The 27,854-nt window shown below is 41.5% G+C and overlaps 1 protein-coding gene across 1 annotated transcript in view; it reads right to left on the reverse strand.

The window, feature by feature from the left end:
- KMT2C (lysine methyltransferase 2C) overlaps positions 1-27,854 on the reverse strand; it is a 221,622-nt gene that overhangs the window by 41,139 nt on the left and 152,629 nt on the right. The window contains exons 25-37 of the mRNA XM_027772541.1: positions 27,025-27,155; positions 22,640-22,820; positions 18,312-18,416; positions 16,675-16,803; positions 16,461-16,493; positions 16,240-16,359; positions 12,033-12,165; positions 10,453-10,667; positions 8,245-8,318; positions 6,329-6,511; positions 4,001-5,899; positions 3,318-3,610; positions 1,123-2,948 (exon numbers count right to left, since the gene is read on the reverse strand). Coding sequence (XP_027628342.1) covers positions 1,123-2,948; positions 3,318-3,610; positions 4,001-5,899; positions 6,329-6,511; positions 8,245-8,318; positions 10,453-10,667; positions 12,033-12,165; positions 16,240-16,359; positions 16,461-16,493; positions 16,675-16,803; positions 18,312-18,416; positions 22,640-22,820; positions 27,025-27,155 — 5,322 coding nt within the window. The remainder of the gene's footprint in view (positions 1-1,122; positions 2,949-3,317; positions 3,611-4,000; positions 5,900-6,328; positions 6,512-8,244; positions 8,319-10,452; positions 10,668-12,032; positions 12,166-16,239; positions 16,360-16,460; positions 16,494-16,674; positions 16,804-18,311; positions 18,417-22,639; positions 22,821-27,024; positions 27,156-27,854) is intronic.

The following is a 27,854-nucleotide window of genomic DNA, read 5'->3' on the forward strand; positions in this document are numbered from 1 at the left end:
TTCTATCTCAATGACCTGTACGTGATGTTCGCTCTAATACCTGACCCTGCAGGAATGAGAACAAGGAGTCTGCCCAGTTTTAGGGAGACTACAGCAATGACCCAAATCAATGCAATTCCTTTCATTCAAACTTTTACAATTCTGATCAGAATAGTTCTTTAGTGATATAACACATGAGTGCAAAGTTGCAGTTATTTTCCACACAAGAAATCCCCATGAATTAGTTCTCTCTCTAGAAAAGTGAAAATAGTGGGGGCCAGCAGATAGCGTGGTGGTTAAGGCACTGGACTGTCACACAGCCAACTGTGGTTCATGTCCCAGACCCGGTGGCTTGAAAATCATGCCAGGCGCATGTGCATGTGTGCCCAAAATCCCACAAGGAGAATGGAGGAGAAGGGATTGCGGCATGGCCATCCTTCCTACGGTGTGATTTCTCACTTTCCCGCTTTCCGTCTCACTCTGCTGAGTGTACAAGCCCTGTAACAAAAACCTTTAAAAAATTAATTAAAGAGTAAACTGTACTAATTTCTTGAAGGATTACCCTCACAATAAGGAGAGACTACTGAGAAAAGACTTCTTTGCATACCAATGAATAAAAGGGAACAATGTGATGGAAACTGTTAACTTCTACGGGATAGAACATCAAGTATATTTTACTGTTTAAAAGAAATCTTTCCTCAGTATGTGCCCAATGACTGCTAATTCTTGTTCTTAAGAGTCATTTTGACATTGCTTTTGTTGTTTCAGGTTTTTTGTTTTGTTTTGTTTTTTAATTAGTAAGCCACTGGAAATAAGTTTAAGATGCTTTTATGGCAAAGTTGAAAAAAAATAAAATTGTCAAGCATCTGTTTTACGCAAAAGGACAGTGAGAAGCTTTACTTATTTCTATACTTTTCTTAAATTTATATTTCCATGCCTCTACAACACATGGCAACAATGGTTGGGAGGCAGACACTAAAAAGATTCCAGAACAACAACATGAATAATGAATTGCATGAGATCTGCAACTCATAGCTTTGAATCTCTTCATGTACTCAAAAGGAATCTAAACTTCTAAATTGCTTTCCTTGCAATGCCACCATAATACCCGCAATAATACATGAGACTCAAGGGAATTCCTACCAATGTTAGGGAAGAACGGTTCTGATCGCTGACGAATCATGGCTTGCATCTGTCTCTGCTGTTGCTGTTCTTGCCTCTCTTGGTCCAAAAGATCCTGCAGAAGTAGAGGCTGCTCCTCTAAAAGGAGGGGCCTCTCTCTATTCTGTTGGGTTAATGTTTGAGGAATCATGAGTTGTTGGGGTCCAGACATGGCACCGGTACCGGACTGGCTTGCTAGAGACATAGTCTGATTTGTAGGTTTTCCTGTCCCCAAATTGTGGTTAACTGTTGACTGACCCTGACTGAATCCAGGATTTACCTGCATGCCCTGAGAAAAAGCATGGTTTACCCTAGAGACCACCGTTACGTTAGCATTCATGGTATTATCCAAAACATGGCCGGGTGGTGCCATTAAACTAGGAGGCAAACTTGACACGTGGCTGGATGGTGAGGCTGGCACAGTTGATGGTGAAGACCCCAATGGTCTAAGGTCTGAATTATCAGATTTTTCATTAGCAAGTAAACTTGAGAGGACTGGAGTTGATCCAGTTATGCCACACGAGTTCATAACATCTTGAGCAGGCAGCTGGGTGGATCCTTGGATGACACTTGTGCTGGTGCCAGCATTTTCTTGATTAGCTCTCTTCTCAACTAGATCTGGGTCACAAGGCTCCAGAGAGGTCTTTTCTCCATCATTAAGGTCTGTGTGGGTGGAAGTCTTTGAGCAGGGGGTGCCAACATCATCTTTACCCTCATCGCTTTTCTCATTTTCACATTTACTTTCCTCTTTAGAATTTGGAGACAGTGCTTCTGTTTTTATCTCACTGCTAACTGTGGATTTTTTTTGTGGTGAATGTTTACTAGAAAGAACCAGAGTTTTGTCTTCTTGCTCCTTTTTTTTGGGTTCAACAGATACACACTGATTATCTAACTTATCATCAATTGGAACACTAAGGTCGAGTTCCTCATTAAACATGCTCTTCTTGTCCCCTAGGTCATGTTCCGGGTCTGTGTATGCAATGATGTCAAACTCTCCTGACCTCAAGAGGTCATCCAGGTTCGGATCATTAGTTTCCAAATTATCTAAAGTATCTAATTCATCTCCCTTGCCATCTTCTGTATCTAAATTCAAATTTTCAAGATCTTCATCATCCAAGTCTTTGACTTCAACCCCTTCAAGGTCTTTAACATCCAATTCTTTCACAGAATGATCATCAGAATCAAGTTTTTCTTCCAAACCATCAGAAGACTGGCTGCTTAACTGTAAATTATCAGATGCTGCTTCGGCTGGTACAGATGTTGACAAAGGCGCTTCTGAAAACTCTCCACCCAAGGGATGGCTCAGCGACCTTATAACCATAGAAGAAGAATGGACAGAATGGCCTTGCTCTTGCTGAGATGGTGGCGCTTGTTCCAAATTTGGATGCACAGGTAGCTGATTGGGTAGACCATGGGATGGTCGCCTCATGGTGTCTGTATGTCTAGGGCCTGAAAAGTCTGGCCGGGGAATGAAGTTTCCATGTCTTGGATGAGAAGGTACCTCCATGACGTTGCCAGGAGAGGCACTGAAGGGCAGCCGGGGTCTTCCATCAGGGGCCCTATGCCTCAGTTCAATAAATGCTTGGCCTAGGATGTTATGCTGCTGAACTGGAAGGCTCTGTGGTGGGAAATGCTGAGGAAGTCCAACTGGATTATTCATTTGTGTGTTATTTAAAGGCCTGGGCATGTCTATGGATAGTGACCTTCTTAGCTGTGGAGGGATGCCAGAGCTTTGCATTTGCTGAGGTGGCACAAGGAACCGTTCCTGACTTGACATGGTACCATGACTACCTCCTGGAAATCCAAATCTAGAAGGAAGTAAATAGTTCAGTATTACGCAGAACTCAGAGTTAACTTGAAAAGAGGAAAATAAGTTTTAAACTGTATAAACCAAATTACTGTGGTCAAATACAATGACTTAGCAAAAACAAATCACCTTAGAAAATATTTAAAAATATCTGTGCTCATTACATTTCTAAGTACCTTACAATGAACACCATATATGAGCTATAAAGGCTTATAATCTAATCTGACAGAGACCAGGAGTAAAGATAAAGGAACAACCACTAAGCAAAAGGAATCAACTGTTAAGAAATAAAACTACTACCAGAGTTTCTCAGTATGTGTCTATTTCCTTCAAATAGCAATTTAACCCTGACAGAAATTGAAAGTATTACCTAAATCCATGAGGTCTCATCCCCATACCAGCAACATCAGGAGGATATGGGCCACGCTGGTCTTTTGGGTAAACAGCATATCTAGGTCCTAGAGGTGGGACAACAGGAGATCTAATATTCCCGGGATAGGGAGGAGGGGGTCTAGTGAAGGCCTGGTTGATACTTTCTGGCTGCCAGTGTTGCAGGGGCCCTGGATGAGGCACCACTGGGGACTCCTGTGACCCCTTTTCCTGTCGACCCGCAATCTTCTTCTGCTGTTGCTGCTGGAGAATGATTTCACGTAACTTCTGCCGCTAAATGGAAAGGAGCAAAAATCACTGGGATTGTGACTGTTAGTGGCCTTTAGAGTGGCTTTTTACATCCTAATGCCATGTCTAAAATATCTATGTTTCAAAGTCTAATACATAAGTGTTATATTGAACCATTCAATAGAACTATCATGAAATGGAATGCTTTCATGTTTGAGGATTCTTTTAAAAACTCACAAAAGCTGAATTAGATATAAAATAAATCAAATCCAACTGATGTTTATTTTACCAATCTCATTATTATTCTTTGCTGTTAAGACAAAATCTATTAAGAAGTGTGAAACTTAAGCATCTGGACAGAAATTCCTCAAATGTGATGAAATGAATAGCTTAAGTAATACATGCTATACATCTGAAAACATACAACATGTTTACCTGTCTTAACTTCTCTGTATCTGCTGGAGACATATTTACGGTATTCTGTGTATCAGTTACTCCTGAGGTTGGTACCGGTCCAGGGAGCTGGGGAACACTGGGAAACTGAGGGCCTTGAGGATGCATTGGCGAGTTTGAAGGTGCATTGAAGCTCCCCTCCGATCCGGGCCTTGGCTGATCTGCAACATCGTGAGCAGCCTGACTTGTTCCAAAAGAGTCAGACTGTGACCTGGGGGTCATCGGAGGCTGATCGTAGGGGTCCCGGGCCGCAGATGGGGAAACACGGCTCAGTGTGTCTGCAAGGCCAGGTCCAGGTGGCCTTGGTGCCTGGGAGCATGTGTCAGGTGGCCTTGCCAGAGGGCCAGGTAAGGCTGGTCCTCGGTTTTGTGCTGCTTGTAGGAAAGCATCCTGGTTTGGCATGAGGACTGGTCTTGTCACTGAGGCCCTCGGAAAACCCTCTGAGACCCTTGGCCTTGGTGTTGCTGGTGGCTGAGAATAAGGCGTGGAGATTCCTGGTCTTGGTGTGCCAGGAGGATGGGCATACGGATCAGAGTGCCTCTGACTGGCTGCAGATGTAACAAACAAGTCCGTCTGTGCAGGTGGCCTGGGGGTTAGTGGCTGCTGACTGTATGGATCAATAGTATTAGGCCGGGGAGTTCCAGGAGGTTGAGAATACGGGTCTGGATTAGACCGAGCTGTTCCTGAGGGTTGGGAATAAGAATCCACAACAGGGCGTGGAGTTCCTGGGGGTTGAGAATATGGGTCCTGAGATGTTGGCCTTGACATGGTTCCAGGCTGGGAAAAAGCCCTTGAAGGATGAGCAAAAGATTCATTCATGGCTGGATGTGGGGTCAGGGGAGGCTGGCTATACGGGTCATTTGACTGACCATGAGAGAAATGATCTACCGGCCTCGGTGTCAAAGCAGGCCTTTCATAAGGGTCACCAGGCAACCGCCTCGATGCCTGTGATACTGTCCCGTAAGGGTCCTGAGAGGGCGGAGGCGGCTGCATTGGGGTCTTAAAAGGCCCAGGACCACTATCAAGAGGCGCAGGTGTCATCAGGGGTCGTGAATATGGATCAGGTACCCGCTGCCTTTGAAACGCATCTGCCCTAGGAGATGGTTTGGAAAAGTGATCACTGTTTCCAGCTGCTAAAGGACCTTTTGCAGTTTGTTCTGAAACTACAGGAGAACGGGACACGCCCAAGGGTTTGGGAAACTGGTCTGTAATCACAGGCCTGGGTGTGTCTGGAGGCTTTGCATAGGGGTCACTACTTGCCGTGGAGGAGGGGCATAAATCTCTGACCGGGGACGGCCGACCTGCTGCCGTCTCACTCATCTGAACGGGCCTAGACACTGAGGACAAAGGCGCACAGTTTTCCATCGGGGCAACAGAATTTCTCCGGGAAAAACTGTGGCCACCAGGAGGCGGTCTAGGGGTGCCGACCATTTTCGCATAAGGATCTGCTGGCGATGGTGGTCGGGAGTTAGAGGCTCCGGGTGAAAACACTTGTGGCGAAGGGGGCTGAGAATTCTGGGGCTGAGTAAGACTTTCCTGGATGGGAATTCGGGCCGGGGCTGGAGGAGGAGGTGGAGCCTGTGGTTTCACAAACACATCATCGGAAGATGCAGAAGAAGGGGTACTGGGTAGCTGTTTCGTAAACAGGTCTTTATGGAATGACTGTGCAGGAGACATGCTTCCATTGCCAGGCTGAGGGGTCAAGGGACTCTGGATCCCGCTACTTGGGGTGTCTGAGCCAGACTGCACCAGAAGGTGCTGAGAACCGAACTGCTGCTGCTGCTGCTGTTGCTGCTGCTGCTGCTGCTGCTCATTTTTCACCTGCTCGAGTTTTTGCGTGGCTTCAATTTTAGCTTGCTGCTTACTTTTCTGACGCATTTGCTGTTAAGGTAGTAGAGAAAACAATCACACGATGGAAAAATGCAAAAGAAAATTTGTTAACGCCACAGCTCCCAGATTCCTCCCACGTTAGAGTATATATTCCAGAAGAAGAGAGACTATGCATACAGTGTGTCCCATTTACGCCTAAAGCAGAACAATCTTTATAATACTGGGTTGTAGGAAAAGTCAGGACATATTTTTCTGTTTCTCTATGCAAAAATGTGTCATGGCTCTTCCGGTGACCCAGTATTTCACTAAGGTTCTCATATCAATTTTAGTGAATTTACAGAAAAGGGAAATAAGTCTATTCGAATCACATGTTCACGTTCCACTAAGAGCAGCTATATTCCGACATAACAACATAAACATATACTCTTTCCAAAAATCGAAGATGCAATTTAAAAAAGCAAATCAGCTAAAAACGCATACCTGTCTAAACTTCCACTCTTGTTCATGTTCTGATTCTCTTTGCTTTAATGGATCTTTAAAAAGATCTGAATCGATACGAGAGCTGGGATCAATGCTGTCTTGGTGTTGCTGCCTTTTCATAGAATCATTTGACATCTGTACTTTATTAATGCGTAAGGCAGCTCTGTTATCTCTGGCTTTTTGCTTTGACAAAAAAAAACAGAAATTAGTATCATTATACGTTACATGTCTTAAGAAATAAAAATAAAACTGTAGTAAACTTTATCAGATAAAAGCACGGGATAGTTGCAACGTTGGGTTGTTGGGAAAGTCATTTTTGCACAGCATAACAGAAAAATACACACGACTTTTCTGAGGACTCAGTATTACTCTTTAGAACATATGGTCTCTCCTAAGAAAGGACCTAGACCCTAACACATCTTCTGTCTTTATTTATGTTTAAAATTTTGCCAGAGGCTGTGTACACCTGCTAGAGAGAGACAGAAAGAGCGAGAGAAAGCAAAAAAGCACTCCCATGGGGAACAGTCCTACTGCAATCCCTTCTCCTCCATATCTCTCATCTTTAGGGGTTTTGGGCACACATGCATGTGTGCCTGGAGTGTTTCTCAAGCCACTGGGTCCAGGACTCAAACCACACTATCAGTCGTATGGGATCCAGCCACCGGGCCACACGCGGGCTCCCATTTTCTCTGTTCACACACATAACCTGTCAGTTGAGGACGTACTTGTATGTATTTGAATCAGGCTGTGTAATCTACTATTCTGGATCCTAATTTTCTTAATGCAGCCTTAGAAAATGGAAGAATTCATAAGTCTCTCCATTAGAGAAAACGTCCTCAAAATAAAAAATATGGATTATTTGAAACTTATCACTAAAGAAAATCATTATGAAGCATTAAAAATATCCTGCAAAGGCCACCAGATGGCATTGTGGTGAAGGCAGTGGATCCCACATGGCCAACTCCATGGTTTTGAGTCCCTGACCAGATGGCTTGAAAAATATGCCCATGTGGGCATGCATGCCCAAAATCCCAATAGGAGACTGGAGGAAGAAGATCAGTGGAGTAGTGATCCCCCTGGGGGGGAGGGTGATTTCTCTCTCTCTCTCTCTCTCTCTCTCTCTGGTGTGTGCATGCACTCTATGGTGAAATCTAAAAAAGAAAAAAAAAAATCTTGTAATTACCTTGCTAATGTCTAGGTAAAACAAAGCACTGTGTATCAACACCTCAAGTGTGTGTGTGTGTGTGTGTCTGTGTGTGTGTGTGTGTGTGTGAAAATGTGTGCACTGGAGTTGAGAAATAACTGTATGTATTTCAAGACAATAAAACAGACCCTATGTTTTAAAAGGAAAACTAGGATTTCACTCTATTTATTGATAGTTGATAATGGTAATTTGACTCTGTGAGAGAAAACAATTCGCCATCTGAACTGTGAATCATAAAATCTCCTAATGATTTCTGGCAAATATCTTCTTTCTAAAGCTTCTCAAAGACATCTAGGTATGTCTCTGTCAGGCTGTACAAAGATTCTTTATTAAACCTAACAAGAGAAGAGCTTATTGTGTAAGAAACTGAGGCATACTAATTAATCCAGTCTCTAAATTAAGTACTCTTTGCTGAAAAGATAAAATAATTCTAAAGTTAAATGAACTAAACGTGAAAATCTAAAAGAGCTGATTTTTCCATTTTCAACATCCTGGTTCTCCTAACTAACTTCTAACAATGTTACACTCTATCTTAATACATAATGAGTCAGAAAATCACTATAAAACCAAACTGTACCATTGTACCATTATGAACAAGTTGTACCATCATGAACAAGTGTTTTCTGCAATGAAAAATCTTATTAAACTAAGACAATAAAAATAAGGTTAGTGTATTATGTGTACAGATTTATCATATAGAAGTTTTAAATACCACGTATGGGGCTCTCTCCTGCGAGCTTGCTTTTCTCCACAGCTTCGCAATCTGCTTGACTCTGGTAGTCCAGTCTGCACCAAGAGAACAGTGTATATGTGATTTTAGGGCCACGGCAGTGACACGCTGTAATAAAAACGTTGGCAAACTGCTGCCATGAGCATCATTCAGATCATATTTTCATGATGTAGTAGACTAGATTAAGTGCTTTAAACAACAAAGTTCCTGGCACATGGCAGGCCAGACAGGTATTCTCAGGATAAAGTGCTGCCTTATTAACAACCTGGCTCATAAAGTCAGGAAGTCTTTCAAGGGTCTTAGCAGCCAAACAAATTTTAAACCAAGTATAACACATTCCCTCGACACGTAAGATACTCCCTTTCATAAAAGGTCTGCATTAGGTAGTTTATTAGTTTGAGCCAAAGGAAGCAGTCGTGGTTAGAAATTAGCATCTCACTCTTTGTGTACAATGAAAACTTGGAAAACTACTGCTTGAACCACTTTCATGAAATTCATAGTATCATGACAGCACATAAAATGAAATTTCGGAGACCAGCGGTTAGCATAATGGCTACATCACCAGACTCCCATGTACTCAACTGCAGTTCGAGTCCCAGACCCAGTGGCTTAAACTCAAGCTGGGTGCGTGTATGTGCGTGCCCAAGATCCCAGGAGGAGAATGGAGGAGAAGGAATTGCGGCGTGGCCATCCCCCCTGGGGGGTGACTTCTCACTTTCTGTCTGTCTCTCTGTCTCTGTCTTTCTGGCGAGTGTACACGCACTATAGCAAAAACCTCTCCCAAAAAAAAGAAAAAAAAATGAAATTTGGGTGAGATGAATAATTAATGAGAAATAAAGAAATGATTTGCTCCATATTTCTGAAAAATGAATGCTTCCAAAAAGTCAATGGAAATAAAAGCCCGTTGAAAGACTAACAGCCTTAGCGTAGTATTTCCTGGGGTTCCTGAATCACAAAGTAAAATTATTCAAGGGAATTACTTCTTAAAAACCAAACACAAAAAATTACAGCTCTGCAACAAGGATGATTTACACGGACAAAGTGACTGAAGACCAGATGTGCTCATCACGGCAGGAAACAGCAGCGTGGAGGAAAGGCGAAGAGCAGGAGACCTTCCACAGACACTGATTCTGCTGCTGGATAGGGGCACTTGATTTACTTCCATACAAGAGGCACCTCAAGAGCAGAGGTCGCCCATACAAAAAGCCACTTCTAGGCCCCCATCCAGGAATTTAAAAGAGCTTATGGACAGAAAGCCAGTAAAAAACATTGTAAGACAGAATTTCAGTAACTATTTTTTGCAGTCCTGTCTGACATGTACTCAAAGTACCCCAACAGTACCAACTTCAAATATTCAGTAACTGGCATTTATTAAGGTAAATGTCTCATCCTCTGGTTAACCAGAACTTCAAAACTAATATAGCTGTCGCATATGCTTCTTTCTAAAGAGGCAGTGGTAACAGCAGGATGGTCAGGGAAGGCCGAAGGGAAGGGAGGGAAGATTATATTGATCAGTTTCAATACACACACTAGTTAGAAATGACTCTGACTAAGCCTATTTTGTTCAAATGTTTCTGCTCTAGAATTTTTTTTAAAAAGATTTTTACAATACTAACTTCTATATATTTTTTCAAGTACTGATAGAAACTTCTGGAAAACCAATCATTTCATTAATTAAAACTCATGTCTGGGAAGTATGCAAATAGGCATAGGGCCTAGGACTAAAGAGAGACGAGCTGTTTCTGCATCTTCAGGGACTGCCTGCATTGTTGGACAGTCACACTGAAGAAAAGCACAGGGAGGGACACGGCACTTTTTCTTTTCTTTTTTTTTTAACTTTCTTTTTCTTTCTTTCTTTTTTTTTTTTGAGAGGTTTTCGCTATAGGGCGCGTGTGCTCACCAGACAGAGAGAGACATAGAGACAGAAAGCGAGAAATCACCCCCCAGGGGCGATGGTCACACCGCTATCCCTTCTCCTCCATTCTCCTCTCGGGATCTTGGGCACGCACGCACACGCGCCCGGGGTGAGTTCTAAGCCACCGGGTCCGGGACGCGAACCGCGGTCAACTACGTGGGAATCCAGTGACATAGCCATTACGCTAACTGCTGGTTCCCAACACGGCACTTTTTAAAAAGCCACCGTAGATGTCAGAGGTTGTTAGAGACAGCAGTGATACGTCTGTGACCTACCAGGGAACTCCTCCTTCAAGCTGGGGAAGTTAACGTTCGTGTAGAGGACGGGAGCGACCGTGGCCATTTCGCCCAGAGCCTCCTCTTTCTCCCACTTCAGTGTGCTCCTCTGGGAGTTCGACAGGGTGTCATTCTCTCCTTCCATTGTGGGAGCTGGCGACGTCCAAGAGTTGTTAGGGTCACTTGCCATTGGATTAAATGCTGCGTTTTTATCCCTGGCAAAAATTAAACATGTTCACTTTGTAAACACAAACTAATGCTCCAAAACAATTTCTCAGGAACAACTTTCATTAAAGTCTATTATGAAATACCCCAAAGTAACACGTTTGGTGATGTTTATCAAAAACAACAATACATTTAACATATGCCAATATTGTGCCCAATAATTTAAACAGACTATCTCTATTGCTGGAAAAAAATTCATGCGATTTAAATTTCTGTGAAAAGGAAGGCTTTTAAATACCTGGAATCGGTGTATGGGGGTTGTGCTATGGCGGAGAAAGTGCCCAGTCCACTTCCAGGAGGCAGAGAGTTATGTGGGAGATGAGGACTGGGCCCAATAAGGCCATTCATGAGCGGCATTCTTGAAAACACTTCTTAGGAGAAGAAAGTAGTAGTTCAGTTTCCATATTATTTATAAACAAAACAGCTGGAATACTTCTAAATAAAAACCACTGACGTTATTTAAAAATAACTTTTTTTTTAATGTTATACCGTCCAATACCGGTTTGGGCTCTATCTACCATTGTGAAATTCGGTCTGCGTGAATGTGCTTACTTCATGATGGAGTACTGGAAACTGCACGTGAACCCAGCACCTCTGGAGGCTAACTTGGCTACCTCTCAGTAGCAGAATCCATGATCTATTTTGGTAAATGCAGGTACTCTGTCGCATGGGTTGAGGTAACGAATGTATAATTCTCAGCATGGTGCCTGGTATGCAGAACCTCTACAAAAAGAATTTCCCTAAGAAAATGCTAGCACATCTTATCAAATATTCTTTTTCTTCTTCATTACAATTTACAAACAGATATTTCTTAGATTTTACTCCCATCTTTTAAAGGACATAGTAAGGGACCAGTAGATGGTGTCATGATTACATCGCTGGACTCCCACATGGTCAACTGCAATTTGAAAGCTGGGGAAGTTAACGTTCGTGTAGAGGACGGGAGCGACCGTGGCCATTTCGCCCAGAGCCTCCTCTTTCTCCCACTTCAGTGTGCTCCTCTGGGAGTTCGACAGGGTGTCATTCTCTCCTTCCATCGTGGGAGCTGGCGACGTCCAAGAGTTGTTAGGGTCACTTGCCATTGGATTAAATGCTGCGTTTTTATCCCTGGCAAAAATTAAACATGTTCACTTTGTAAACACAAACTAATGCTCCAAAACAATTTCTCAGGAACAACTTTCATTAAAGTCTATTATGAAATACCCCAAAGTAACACGTTTGGTGATGTTTATCAAAAACAACAATACATTTAACATATGCCAATATTGTGCCCAATAATTTAAACAGACTATCTCTATTGCTGGAAAAAAATTCATGCGATTTAAATTTCTGTGAAAAGGAAGGCTTTTAAATACCTGGAATCGGTGTATGGGGGTTGTGCTATGGCGGAGAAAGTGCCCAGTCCACTTCCAGGAGGCAGAGAGTTATGTGGGAGATGAGGACTGGGCCCAATAAGGCCATTCATGAGCGGCATTCTTGAAAACACTTCTTAGGAGAAGAAAGTAGTAGTTCAGTTTCCATATTATTTATAAACAAAACAGCTGGAATACTTCTAAATAAAAACCACTGACGTTATTTAAAAATAACTTTTTTTTTAATGTTATACCGTCCAATACCGGTTTGGGCTCTATCTACCATTGTGAAATTCGGTCTGCGTGAATGTGCTTACTTCATGATGGAGTACTGGAAACTGCACGTGAACCCAGCACCTCTGGAGGCTAACTTGGCTACCTCTCAGTAGCAGAATCCATGATCTATTTTGGTAAATGCAGGTACTCTGTCGCATGGGTTGAGGTAACGAATGTATAATTCTCAGCATGGTGCCTGGTATGCAGAACCTCTACAAAAAGAATTTCCCTAAGAAAATGCTAGCACATCTTATCAAATATTCTTTTTCTTCTTCATTACAATTTACAAACAGATATTTCTTAGATTTTACTCCCATCTTTTAAAGGACATAGTAAGGGACCAGTAGATGGTGTCATGATTACATCGCTGGACTCCCACATGGTCAACTGCAATTTGAGCCCCAGACCTGGCAACTCAAAACTCATGCCAGGTGAGTGTACATGTATGTCCAAAGTCTCAAGAAGAGAAGGGAGAAGGGACAGTGGCATGGCCATCCCCCCAGGGGGCGATTTCTCGCTTTGTCTCTCTCTCTCTGGTGAGCACACGCTCACTATGGCAACTCTCTCTCTCAAAAATAAATGGTTGCATCGCTGAACTCCCAGGTGGTTGGCTGAAGTTTGAGTCTTGGACCCAGTGGTTTAAAACTCATGCTGAGTATGCGTGTGTGCGTGCCCAAGATCCCAAGAGGAGAACGGAGGAGAAGGGATTATGACGTGACCAGCTCCCCCAGGGGGTGATTTCTCACTTTCTGTCTGTCTCATCAGCAAGCACATGCACCCTACAGCAAAAAATCTCCCCCTCAAAAAAAGAAGTGATTATTAAATTGGTGCTTTCTCTGTAACAGTGCTGAACAACAACCAACATTTCATCTGCCATTACTGACTAGCTGGCTACTGCTACAAAAACACATGTTGTGTTTTGCACCTATTTTTCATTACTTGCAAATCAGTTCCCAAATCCATATTAACTCTTATTCTAATTTATTTACACACTTCAAATACCTTACCAAGAGACAGAAAGCAAGAAATCATCCCCCAGGGGGGATGGCCACGCCACAATCCCTTTTCCTCCATTCTTCTCCCAGGATCTTGGGCATGCATGCACACGAGCCCGGTGTGAGTTTAAGCCACCGGGTCCAGGACTCGAACCGCGATTGAGTACATGGGAGTCCAGTGACACAGCCATTACGCCAACTGCTGGTCCCTCAAATGTTTAATTTCAATCGTTATTGTAATCATCTGCTTGTCTAAACTATTTGTAAATAAGTAAACTGTCCTTACTAAAGTAGTTTTTCCAGAAAAAGCAAACAAATGAAACATAAAACAGCACTCTCCACAAACTTTCAAAGAGTCCTCCCACTGAAACGCAGGGAAGTTCTGTGGAGACATACGCTAACATGTGGCTCTCACGGCCCTACCACAGCGGCATTACTACTGGAGAGCCGTGTGCCAGCCACGAAGGGCAGCACGGAGGGCTGACAACAGGGAGCCACTAACCTAACGATTCCACCACGTCGTACGAGGGCGATGCCACCTACAAACAACATCTGACGAAGTACCATGACGTCCCGTGACCTATGCCAGGCCACCGGGGTGTTACCACATGAACAAGCACATGTTAACATGTGCTCACAGGGAGGCTACCAAGGCTGATTCCTGACGAGGACTTCCCAGAGCGACCCGACCTCCAGGGAGAGGCTTATTCCATTAAAGGCCACTAGATGAGGATTTCACAATGAAAATGTCTCATGACACTTAGGTTTACTCCAAAGAATAAAGGGGAAATTTTCTGCTTTTCTTAAAAACAGAATGCTATGTCTATTTTCAACTTGCAGAAGAAGAAAGTTCCATAAAGGTATCTAACATTTTTTTTTTTGGGGGGGGGAGAGATTTTCACTGGAGGGCGCGTGCGCTCGCCAGACAGACAGAGAGAGACATAGAGACAGAAAGTGAAAAAGCTCCCCCCAGGGGGGATGGTCACGCCGCAATCCCTTCTCCTCCATTCTCCTCTCGGGATCTTGGGCACGCGCGCACACGCGCCCGGTGTGAGTTTTAAGCCACCGGGTCCGGGACACGAACCGCGGTCGACTACGTGGGAATCCAGCGACATAGCCATTACGCTAACTGCTGGTTCCCAAGGTATCTAACATTTTAATAAAAAAAAAATCGAATGTCTCTCATGTACTCTACTGGCAACGTGAATGTGACCCACACCCAGCGGATAGCTACCTGCACCAGGTCCTGCCAGCACGGAGTGAGCACATAGTCACTGAGTCTGCTCACCGGAACAGCTGCTGTTCCCTGGCCACCGGTCTACATGGCGAGCACAGTTCTGAGGGTGTGCACTACCCCAGCGTACCCACGGGGACTATGGCACTAGGTGCAGCATCGTTTAAGCAAACAAGACCCAGGGAAGTTACAGAATTTGTTCAAGGACACGAAGTAAATGCAAATTACTTTCCCTTCTTTCTTTTTTAATGAAGAAGTTCTCCCCTTCCATCCCTTCTGTTTTCTGTAAGTCTATCATTCCTACCCAATCTGGTCATGTTAGTGTATAAAACTAACTTGTCTTCAGGCATGACCCATCCTAACAGTTGAACGCTAACTCACATACCTTTCTTTGTACATGAGGGCACTTCACATCACATATCGATCTGGGGTCACTGTCAACAGGTTAGTCTTCCTTTTTTTCTCACCGCTGTGAACTGAAGCTACTCCACTGACGGACCGCTGGCATGGTCCGATGAAACCATAACTTGTTAAGTATTTATCTGCCTAATGGACACCCTGCCTCTCCTGATGGTAATTTCTGAGATCCTATACTTTTCAATGTCATAACCTCTATTTATTTTACTCTCACTTAACCCTTAAAAGGGCAACATATAAGGAACATGTAACTGAAAACCTAATATGAATGGGATGAGTTCAGCACAGACTTCACTACATTTCATTAAAAGGAGGTCCTCAGATTCTCGGTCTGGCAGCATCTCCTGAGAAATCATGCCCTTCCTGCAACTTCAACTAGCATCGTGTCCAGGTGATTCCCAGCTCCATCCACTGCCTCGACTACTTCCTACTGCCGTGATCCAAAACGCTGCACACGACCCAATTTCATCAAACTACAAGTGGTCTCAAACTGAATCCAACATGCCTCCACCACCTTCTACCACACCTGGGACTACGCTTGCGCTCGCACTCACAGAACACCCCCCCTCCCCGTTCGGAGCTCCTAGCTGCAGCGAGATTACCCTCAAGGCCAGGCTGACTTACAGACAGACTTATTCATTTTATCCCCGCCCCCACCTCGCCCCTTTTCCTCATACCTTACAGCCATTCGGCAGCACAAACCTACTTAGTCTAAGTTCACTGCCCCATAGCTATGCCTTCAGTTAACATTAACAAACTCATCAGTACAACTCTTCATGTCACAGATGCATTTCCAACACTGTAGCCGGCAATACCTTGCCAAAGCAAGACTAATCAGGTCACTGCATGGGTGTGAGGTCTCTAACAGCTCTAGGAAGTGGGAGAAAAACAGGTCTGCTGCTCCTGACCATTTCAGTGCCGTCTACAGCCCGGCCCCATGTGCATTTCTAGTGTTGTCTGTTCAAACACAGGTCCTTCCTTTGCTCCGGGAAACGTTCATGCTGCCATTGTTGAACAGCTAAGAATTACCTTGTATGTAATCTGATCACGTTTTACTTTGAAATCAGAACTATTATTCTTTCAAACATGAACACTGAAATCTTATTAATTCCTTATTTTATTATTATTTTTTTAATCACCAGAAAGTGCATGCAGCTTGCCAGAGAGGGAGGGGCTGGAACAAAGGGCAGTGCTGGGGCTGATACATCCATTCTGGTCATAGGTAGATCACACACAGAAATACCCACACGTGCACACGGTGGTGTCACCCCAGAACATCACAGCATACCTGGACTGTGCATTGGCAGCAGCTGTGGTGGAGGAGGGGGCTGTGGTAATGGGGTCGGCTGGGCGGTCACGGGACTCAGTACAGCAGTAAACAAGTCTTCCACATCCTTTCCTCCAAGCTCTACAGGATAAAATAAAAATGGCACTAAGATTAAAAATCTATTAGGGTCACAATATAAGAAAGTCCATTTTCATATACTGAAAAAACCAGAACACGAATACCTGGAATCTTATATAACTTTCCAAGAATTGCCCCTAGGATAAAATAAAGAAACAGAAATATTAACAACTACCAGTTCCACACACTGATACAAAACAGCATTTAACTGATACAGAAATGATCAGAAGTTCAATGATAAATAAGCATGCAAAAATCTTTGAAAATCATATTTACTCATGTCTTTTAGAAAGCCTAGATGTAGGGCAAATATTTTACCATCTGTGACCATTTTGTCTAGCTCAGGACTGAGGATTCCATCTAGCTGCTCTTCACTTAACGGTCGTGAACTCTGATTGACACTTGGCTGAGGCAAAGAGGAGGGATCATCAGTGATGGGGCCAATGTCTATAAGAGCAAAGCAAAAAAATTACGAAGTGAATCTAGAATACTCATGCAACATGAACAGCACTATTTATGGATTAGCGTACAACAGGATTACAATACATGGGGTCCTCAAGTTCATGGAAAACGTGTATTATGAAAAATTGGTTTTAAACCCAAAAGGTTTTAAACCCAAATAAACTCATACTTCAATTGTATTTTTTCATGAGCTTTTTGAAGTTCCCCTGTAGAGAAATTAAGTCTATAATTCTGAATCAGGCTTCTTACATCAATTTGGATGGCTAAGCAATAAAAACGAAACACAATATATTTGTGAACTTAGATGCCGCTGAAAGTTGTATTTTAATCAAAGGAAATATATTTCCTGAGGAATAAAAGAAAACATCTCATTTTAAGTAGGCGATTTCTGGGGGAAAAAACCCTATCTGGTCACAGAAGGGATAGGAATCTACGAGAAGTCAATCATAGATAACTGTGGTATCTTAGAAAGCAGTGGTGCCAAACATCCGGTTCAGCTATCATATGCAATGTGTGAAGCAGAGGGAATGCAGTTCACATAAATTAATGAAAATGCCACAATTCTCCACTAATGTTTATCAAACATGATACACTATAAATCATTTCAACTATAAGTTATATTGTTAAAGACAGCCTGTGGCCATTCTGAAGATACAGATTATTTCTGTAACATGTTTTATCTCAAACATGTTTTAGGTTAGAGTTGCGTGTACAATGGGCTATCATCTACCTTCTCATGTTCTTGCAATACTTTACTACTGAAATGTAAAAATTAAGGCTGTTCTTATTTTACCTTATATTAGAAACTAACTCCCCAACACTTGGGTAATATTCTAAGTTATATATTAACAAGAACGAAACCATTAATTTAAAAAAACACTACTGAGAAAATTATCCAAAATGCAGTGCAGCTATGCAGAGCTTTAGCTGCACACCAAAGGGGAGAACAAGGTAGGGTTAGTGACAGTCAGCACTGCTACAGATGCATGCACCTACAGGCTGTCTCAGCCGACATCACTCTAAAAGGAAGACTACTACTAGCCAGCGGTCATCCGTTGCTCAGTTTCTTACCAAATGGAAAAGGTGAATTCTCAACCTGGAAAGTGCATAAATCAAGACCTATAAGACCCAAACCAAATAAAATGGATGATTACCACAGGAGCGAGAGGTGAGAGAAAATGTAAACAAAAGAAGAAACAAGCTACAGTAAAAGACTTTAAGGCAGCATGCCTTAAATTTGATGCAATCGGAAAGGGAAGAAAAACTAGTATGGCCCCTCCTAAAGCAGGAAAGTAGAGGTAGATGAAATAAAATGTTGAGTTCTTTGACAAAGCAAAAACAAACAAACAAAAAAAACCAAAAAACAAAAAAACAAAACAAAAAACACAAACAAAACGCTTCAGTTGCTGGGAAACAGACAAAAGATGTTCACACGCACACACCTCTTACAACGTAAGAAAGAAAGAAATCAGGCACACAGCATTCACATGTACCTGAGTGGCCAACTGATTTTGCTAGGTCATCTGAAATTACTCCCAGAATGTCATCATCTGTGTTTAAGACTTCAGAAATATCGGCTAATGGGTCATCAGCAGTACCTAAACACAGTAATTGCAGTTTTAAATGCCGGTACTTTCCTGACATTCAGTTCTGAAACACCTCATTCATTCAACCATTCCCTATGTGCCTAGACACAGTACAGAGCAGAGCAGATGCAGAACTGTTAGAATGAGGAGAAGTCCAGGTTATTTCAAAAGCAAAAAAATCTTAGCAAAGTCACTATAATTTCTGAAAAACAAAAATGTATTAAAAATTCAGGCTATTTTTCGTTTTGTGACAATGTATATTGACGAAATTTAAAATAAAGACGTGTAGGGGCTAGCGGGTGGCACGGTGGCGAGAGGTGCTGGACTCCCACATGGCTGATCACAGTTCAAGTCCCCCTGGCAGCTTGTTTTCTCACTTTCTCGCTCTCTCACTCTCGCTCTCTCACTCTCGCTCTGTCCTTCTCTGGTCAAATTTAAATAAATAAAAGTTAAATAAAGTAATTTTTAAAAAGATACAGTGCTAAGTATTAAAAATAATAAATAAATAAATAAATAAATAAATAAATGAAGACTTGTAGAAAACAAAGTGTAATCAAATGCTCTAAGAAACAAAGCAAGGGATTTCATGAAGAAAGTGGCACTCTAAAAGTGACATCTATTACAGAATGTAAAACACAGAAGTCAGTAAAACATGAAAGACAACCCACTACTTCAAAATCCCTTTCACAGTAAGAACAGGTGCATCCAACTTCCACCTGTGCTCTTCACACCCATTCCTCATCTATCCCTCCATTAGGGAGGTACGCAGTGCCCACAGGACTAGGTCTATGGATTACGTATCAGGCACTGCTCCACCCTCTGGAACAATGCAGGGGTGCATAAATGCAGTGCACACTCTCCCAGACAAGCTTCCTCCTCAGAGGGGGTCAGACAGTAAAGGAACAAAGTCACTGTAAGTGCTATGAAAAACATAAAATAAAAAAAAAAGGATTACAAGTAAGCATGAGGTGTCATATTAGATGAAGTGGCCAGGGAAGAGTTTTTAAGAGAGAACATCAGGGCCAGCTGGTGACATGGTAGTTAAGGCAGCCGGATCAGACATGGCTAACTGCTTGGCTCCTGGACCAGGCAGCTTGAAAGATACACTGGTCCCATGTGCATGCCCAAAATCCCAAGAGAAGAATGGAGGACAAGTGATTGCAGCATGGCCATCGCCCCGTGGGAGTGATTTCTCACTTTCTGTTTCCCTATCTGTCTCTAGCGAGTGCACATCCAAAAACTAAAATAAACAAAATGAGGGAGTAACATGCCTAAAGACAGAGAGAATTACCCAGCAAAGGGAAAAAAGACACACAGACCCTGGGAGGCAGGGCTCGTGACAACAGCCACGAAGAGGAAGGGTCGTGAGGGCGAAGGCAGCTAGGACAGGAAGACGCACAGTTTCAAAGATCAGGGGGAAGACAGGCTTTATTCTAAAGTGTAAGGGAAGATGGTGGAAGGCTAAAGACATGGCATATTCTAAAGCGAACACCCTAGGCCGGCAGCCATGTGCAGAGGCAGCTTTGAAGTGGCGTTAGGGGAGGGCAAGCTGCAAGACCAGAAACCAGACACCAGTTAGAAGCAAATGGCTATGGTGTAAATGGGAGGATGAATGGCCTGGAGTGTGCTAATAGGGAAAATTAAGGAGCTGGCTCTGGGATCTCTTCTGGGGCAGACACACATAGTGAATGCGTAAGATGTGGAACGTAAGAGAATGAGAAGTCAAGGAGGATTCTAAGGTGCTTTGGTCTGATGAAGTAGGGAAACAAGAAAACTCTTAATTAGGCTTCCTTTAGTAATTACATTAGTCATTTGATTAACGAATATCTGTAGTTTCCACTTCTAATTCATCTTGAGTGTATTTTTACTTCTATAAAAAGGCGCAGCAGTGGGGAGTACTGTACTGCTGTACTTCTCTGCACTATGTCAAGTCAAATATTTCTGTGAAGCACAAATGCACACCTCACAACAGAATTCGTACATAAGAATGTGATTTTTCAAACTGAAAGTTAAGGTGAGTTTTGTAGGCCCAACTATTCAGAAAGTGCTTAGAGAATTCCAGTTATTTCAATACAATCATCCCTCTGTATCCACAGGGCATACACTCCACGACCCCCAGGGGATGCCTGAAACCACAGCGTGTACCAAACCCTAGACATGAAGGGTCTCCAGGAAGGTCGTGTAAATGTGTGCTATGAGAAAACAATGCATGGACTTAAAAACATTTCTGCACCAAAATAAATCCATACTTTAGCTCCATTTTTCCACAAAGTGATTTTGTTTCATTTTTTTAATTTGCTAGAGGGCATGTGCGAGAGAGAGAGAGAGAGAGAGAGAGAGAGAGAGAGAGAGAGAGAGAGAGGTGAAAAGAGAAGAGAAGAGGAGGGGAGAGGCAAAATGATACAAAATTAAACGAGAGAGGAGAAAAAATGAGAAATCATCTCCCAGGGTGGATGACCACACCACAATCCCTTCTCCATTTTTCTTTTTGGAATTTTGGGCATGCAAGCACACATGCAAGGTTTGTTTCTCAAGCCACAACTGGGACTTGACCCGTGCAGTTGGCCATGAGAGATCTAGCACCACACGACCACCACCACTGTCCTGCTGGCCCGCCCTTACCACAACATTTTGAAGTCACCTCATATAGTATGTTTTTTCCTATACATATATATGTATAATAAAGGTTAATTTATAGATAAGGCACAATAAGAGACTAATAATAATAGAATAATACAAAGTAGTAAAAGTTTCTTAAGTGTGGTCTCTTTGTCTCTCTGAAAATATCTTACTATTCTGTACTCATCTATTTTCAGACCATAGTTGACCACAGATCAACTGAAATCAGGGAAAGCAAACCTTAGATAAAATTGTATGACTTAAAATTTGTTTTTCCAAAGTGAGTTTATGGAATTAACTGAGCTGCTGGCCCTGCAGTGCACTGCTTAAGCGTTGTGCATACAAAGCTGGTACGGTGGACCATAATTTGAATCCTGGCTCTGCCAGACTGAAAAACACACTGGGCACATGTGAGTGAGTGCATGTCTTGAATCCAGATGGAGGTAGAAACGGAGGAAGGATTCTAGCATGACTGTGCCACACTGGGTGTGCTTTCTCTCCCTCTAGGGAGTACATGCAACTTCTGGCAATAAATATATACAGCTGGCTCTGTGGCCTGGTGGTTAAGGCAGCCAGATCCTACATGACCAATCCCATGGTTCGGGTCTTGGCCCCAGTGGGCCCTTGCTGGGCATGAGTGCATGCATGCCTAAACTCCCAAATGGAGAGAGAGGCAGAGTGACTGCAGTGTGACCATTCCCAGTGGGGGTGCTTTCAATTCTCCCTCTCTCTGCCCAGTGCACATGCCCTCTAGCAATTAAATATATATATGTATTTAAAAATTAATTCAGTAACCAATATCATCTCTGCAAATAGGAAGTGAAAGAACCGGAACTTTCAACTGATAGTACTATAACAATCTAGAAGAGGGGGAAATGCTGGGATCACAACTCTTTTATACCCCACTTGTTAAATTCCTCAAGCTCTGTTAATATGACTTTATAAATATAACAAATTCTCTTACCCTTCCTTGACTCCTATCAGTTTCCTAATCACTGCACTTAGAACAATGATGTCCCACCAGGGGCAACTTTGCCCACCAGGGAACATTTGGCAACATGTGAAGATCTTTTTGATCATCACGCGGTTCAAAGGCCAGAAACGCTGTGAAATATCCACAATGCATCCATCTCCTCCTCACAACAATGAAGTATCTGGCCCTATGAGGAGTGAGACACTGACCTCGAGAAGTAACATTTTGCTGCATCAGCACCTTCTGACAGCAATTCCTCCACTACAGCATTCGTTTTTGGTTTGCCTGTCTTGAATTTCTTTGGGCTATGTAGTTAACAAAAATCTACCTTATCTAAGTCAAACATTATTGTATTTATAACTCATCATCCACTGTCAAATTATACTCCCTGAGACTGTATCTAGCAAGCATAAACCAAACGTTTCCCTTCAAAACTCTTGGTTTTGATGGTCATTAGGCAAATTAATTTGTCAAATCTTACAGACTTGTTCACTTAAGAGAGCTGCATTTACTGAATGTAAATTATGCTTCAACAAAGTTGATTTTTAAAATGCAAAAGCCCAAACAGAAGCATTTTAAAAGTTTAATTAAAAGATAAAGGTTATACAACATAAAGAAAGCATCTGTGAATTGTGCCATATACCTTGAGTTCCAGGTTTTGCTGGAGTTGAGGATGAACTAAGCAGCGGATCTAAGGAAGGGTCCAAGAAGCCTGTAGTCAAATTTGTTTTATATGAAAGCTGAGCTGAATCTTCTGACAGATTATCTAAACTCAGCCTGTTTTGTCTACTCGTATCTAGAAGATCTTTTCCAAAGAACGCTTCCTAGAAAAAGCCAAGCACATATGAAAAGGATTAGTTAGATTCCCCTTATTTTAAAAATAAGATGGCTTATAGCTTTAGCAGAGACAAATGAAATCAGGCCAATAAAAACTCAAAATTAGGTTCAATACATTTCTAGCAATGTAGTACAATAATTTAATTCCAAGAGATTAAGCTACAAATCAATATAAAAGTTGCTCAATTTACAAATACTACTGGCATACATAAATACAGTAAGCAAATATCCACAGAATAAGCAAAACCGAAGCTTCAGGAACATTATTAATGTTTATAGATTACTTGTAGAGGATAGATCGAGAATTTTAATACTTAGCATACTTCAGGTAGATTCAGTATTTTCACACTAATTCCTATAACCACACACAGACTTAAACTACAAATCTGAAAGAGGGTTTTTGTACTTCTTTTAATGATACTATGGGTGCAAAGTTTACCACCGTTACAGGCTTTTGGCTTTCTACTCATTTACTAGGTATTTCTCCATTCTGATATACTTTCTCTACTCCAGTGGTTCAAGGTGGTTCCTTGCAACGCCGCATCTCTCCAGAACGTCTCAAGAATCAACACAGGAAACAAAGAGTAGCAGCCAGGCCCCTCTCCTACTCCAACCTAGCGACCTTGCTTCAGTCCATTCTACCACGGTCCGACAGACTAAGGCTCCTTCTCCAGGACAATTCTATAGGGGCCGTCAGCAGTCAGCACACTTTTACCACAGATATGCACATGCACAAAGGCCCACTGCAGCATTTTTGTACTATCAAAAGTGCAAAGAGCCTTAATGTCCACTGGCAAGCATACGACTAGTTAGATTATGGACACTGATACTATAAAATACAATACAGTGATCTTTTAAATCATGTAGCCTTATGCTATTAAAGAAAATCCTTAAATACATTACTGAAAGAAGGCAAGTTGGTTGATATGTCCAGTAAAACATTAAAATTACAAATCAAGACTATTGTAAGTATGTGAAATATTTTTAAAATTCTGAAGGTACAGACCTAACCTTTGGAAAGGGGTTGGGGGAGCGTGGATGATGAGGTCTGGTGAAGGTGATGACATATTTGATTTGAAATTTTCATAGTTTTTGTTTTTTTTTTTTTTTTTGGAGAGGTTTTTCCTATAGGGTGCGTGTGCTTGCTAGAATGATGAGGTCTGGTGAAGGTGATGACATATTTGATTTGAAATTTTCATAGTTTTTGTTTTTTTTTTTTTTTTTGGAGAGGTTTTCACTATAGGGCGCGTGTGCTCGCCAGACAGACAGAGACAGAGAGACAGAAAGCGAGAAATCATCCCCCAGGGGGGATGGTCACGCCGCAGTCCCTTCTCCTTCATTCTCCTCTTGAGATCTTGGGCACGCACGCACACGCACCCGGCATGAGTTCTAAGTCACCGGGTCCAGGACGGGAACCACGGTCGACTACGTGGGAGTCCAGCAACATAGCCATTATGCTAACTGCTGGTTCCCTGAAATTTTCACAGTTTTTTAAATAAACAAGTTGTTTCACTATGAAAAAGAAATCTGAAAATCCACAAAGCTGAAGCACAGGTGGTACCGTATTTCTTACACCAGCAATATTTTTATCATTGCAGAAACGCTGAATAACAGAAAGTATCTTAGAAGTTTAGAGATCATTATTTAATACCAGATAAAAATTTAGGAAATCTAACAAACACCACCATTAGCAACAATTTTTTTTAAACATCTTACAATAACTTTACTGATGTTTATTAAAATCTATAGCCATCTCACTAAGGTGGTGAGTTTTCATCCTCACAGTTAACACAAAAAAACTGACCCCACATGGCTTCTGACTTCATGGTACTGCCCTCAACTCCAAGAACCAGCCAGAAATTGCAATTCCTAAAGTCACATGGATCACTATCACAAGCCCGCATAGCTGTTTCTAGTAGATGATGCAATTTGCAGCTTATCCTGAAACTGTTATGATTAATAAAGAAAAAAAGAAAAAATATTACTGAATTTTTGAAGGATCTGTCACTGTGTGTACCTTTAATGAATGAGAAAAAATACAACTATCACAAAATACCCAAGAAATAGGGGCCAGCAGGTGGTGTGGTGGTTAAGGGTACTGGACAACCACGTGGTGAACTGTAGTTTGAGTCCCAGACCTGGCAGCTTGCTTTCTCACTTTCCTTCTCTTTCTCTCTTTCACTCTGTCCCTCTCTGGTCAAATTAAAATAAATAAATAAATGAATAAAGTTAAGTGAAATAATTATTTTAAAAATTCAGGAAACGATAGTACCATTATAAAGACTTTACTCACTTAAGACATTTTTTTTTTTAAAGGCGAATTCACAAAAGGAAACAGTATAGCAAAGTAGACAAAGGTAATATCTGTAATTGGGAAACCTGATCCAGTCTTCCAAAGGCTCTTTTGCCAGTGTTCATATTTTCAGAAACAGTTCAACAAAGTTCTTTGCACATTACAAGTTAAGAAAGAATCAATAGCAGGGGTGAGTCATCTTCTCATTGCTACGAGAAAATGACTATTTAGAAGGGAGTATGGCCAGCAGGTGACATGGTGGTTGAGGTGCTGGACTCCCACATGGCTGACCATGGTTCAAGTCCCAGACCCGGCACCATGCTTCCACACTCCCTCCACTCTTGTCTCTCTCTGGTGAGCATGTGTGTCCTACAGCAAATTAAAAAATAGTAATATATAAAATTAAATAATTCTTTAAAAAAAAAAGGAAGGGAGTTAAAGGGAGTAAGTGATACCAACACCAATGAGACAGATATAAAGAAAGGTAATCTAAACATAAATGCATCCATTTCCTGACAAATAAGTTACTGCTCTGTATGTGTATGTATCTCTTTAAAGGGGCAAAGCTAGAATAAAGGTATTTAATAGGAATAAGGGGAAAATAAAAGATCCTTAAGGCTGCATAAAAGTGAGGCTCAGCTTTGACATTTTACATATATATTCTTTCTTAATCTCTGAACACTTGTATGACCACAACTTTAGAGATGAGGAAACTGGGCACTTAGACATTACGTGGTGATAACATGACCACAGGATGAACTGGGAGCGGAGTGGCACTTAGACCCAGGATTGTGACTTTCAAGGCTGAACTCTTTAACATGAACACAGGCATTAAGTTAGTGATCTAATTATAAAAACAAAAATGAAAACCCCAAACCAAAAACCAAACCAAACCGAAACAAAACAAGACCATTAAAACAAAAAATCATTGGGGAAGCTATATGTTAATTGAAAGGAAATGTTTTTTTTTAATCAGTTAAACTACTGGGTTGTCAGAAAAGTCATAATGTATTTTGTGCTTTTCTATGCAAAAATGCGTCATAACTTTTCCAACAACCCAACAGTAATGGCTAACTAAAAAATTAAGGTGAGAAAATAAACAGAATAAGCAACAAAACACATCTACATAGGCCATCATTCTGTGGGTGGGACAGATGAGATGAGCAGTCATATGCACTGAAATTAGGATGGTCACTCAATAATAGTCTTTTCCAATTCAATTTCGATACAAGAAACAGAAGCCTAGGAAGAAGAAAAACGTGCCGAGGGTTCCAGAACTAGCGAGTAGGAGACTCAGATGCTAAGTCTCAGTCCAGTTCCTGACACAGGGCTCTTCCCAATATATCAGACGTCCTTGAACCCTTCTGTGACATAACACTTACAGAATAACTTAGAGTTTTTATCTTGTAACGTACATCTACGAAGCTTAATGTCTTCATCTTGAGAGAGATTTTTCTGATATGTACTTTGGATTTACAAGGTCTCTAAAAGATTATTAAAGTTATAGCTGGAGATACTACAGCCAGTATTGACAATGGGAAATTTCAACAGGACTTTGTCCGGGTAAATGTTGATATGGCTGTGAGTGGTTTGGAAGGCTAAGTTCTCCCACCCCAACGTGTCCTTGCTATGTCGTATAGAATTTAGAAATGAATAAATGGAATAAAAAAAAGAACTTTATGAAAAGTATCAAAGCACACACATGAAAAGAAAGAAAACCAAAAAAATCAAGTAAATGTTCATTTTTATGGGCTGCTGGATAGTAAAATGGCATTTATTATGACTAAAAGAAAACAAGTAAAACATTAACAAAAAACAACAAAGCTTTCTTAAAAACTTGATACATTACATTTCCTCAATTAACAAACTATATAGTATAATTTAAAGCAAAATATTACTTGTAAATAGGCAGGGAAAGTTTCTTCAAGTTTATTTTTCCTTTTTCGGTATCTCTTCTTTATCTTTTCAGTGCTTTCAGTAACAGAAACAGATTCATCAACTAGAGTATCTGGTAACTGCTCACTCCAGCCTGAAATAATAGTTACACTTATAAATATGTGGCATTTAAGATTTTCAGTGAAATCTACCCAAGGTAATGGGACAGCTTACCAACTTAAACAATTTCACATAAACTTTTTTTTCACAGAAAGTATCTCAAGATGAGTTAATTAGTAAGTTTTAAAAATCATAAAAATTTCATATTATGTGTATTTCGTATTAGCATGTTCCCTATTGATGTTTAACAATCAGTATTTCCTTGGAAAAAAGAAATGTTTTTTAAACACAACATTTTGCTTAAATGTTTTAAAAAATGAAAGTACCCAATGCTCATGAGTATGAAGAAATTCACAAATTATTGAAGGACATTTAGTGGCTACAATTTTTTTATTAGGTGAATTGGGACTATGCGACCAAAATCTTTACAAGTAACGTGTGTCCTGTATCCAGCTATCTCAAGCTTGGAACTGTAAATGAGGGAGATAGATACACACAGGAAAGCCTAGGACTCTGAATATGCCTGGAGATACGACTATAACCATGAATACATACTGAGCGCGTTGTCTTAAAATCAGATAAATGGAAATAAAGCTGAATTTGGGGTGATGGAATGAGCAAAGGAATAAGACCACTTCTTAAAAGCAGACAGCGATGCTCATATACTTCCAAACGACAGGGTAACGGCACCTGTTCCTTCTGAAAATAAATGTGGGTACAGCTAGTGCCCTGC

Source organism: Tupaia chinensis, unplaced genomic scaffold (genome assembly GCF_000334495.1).
Source record: "Tupaia chinensis unplaced genomic scaffold, TupChi_1.0 Scaffold000280_1, whole genome shotgun sequence".
NCBI lineage: Eukaryota > Metazoa > Chordata > Mammalia > Scandentia > Tupaiidae > Tupaia > Tupaia belangeri.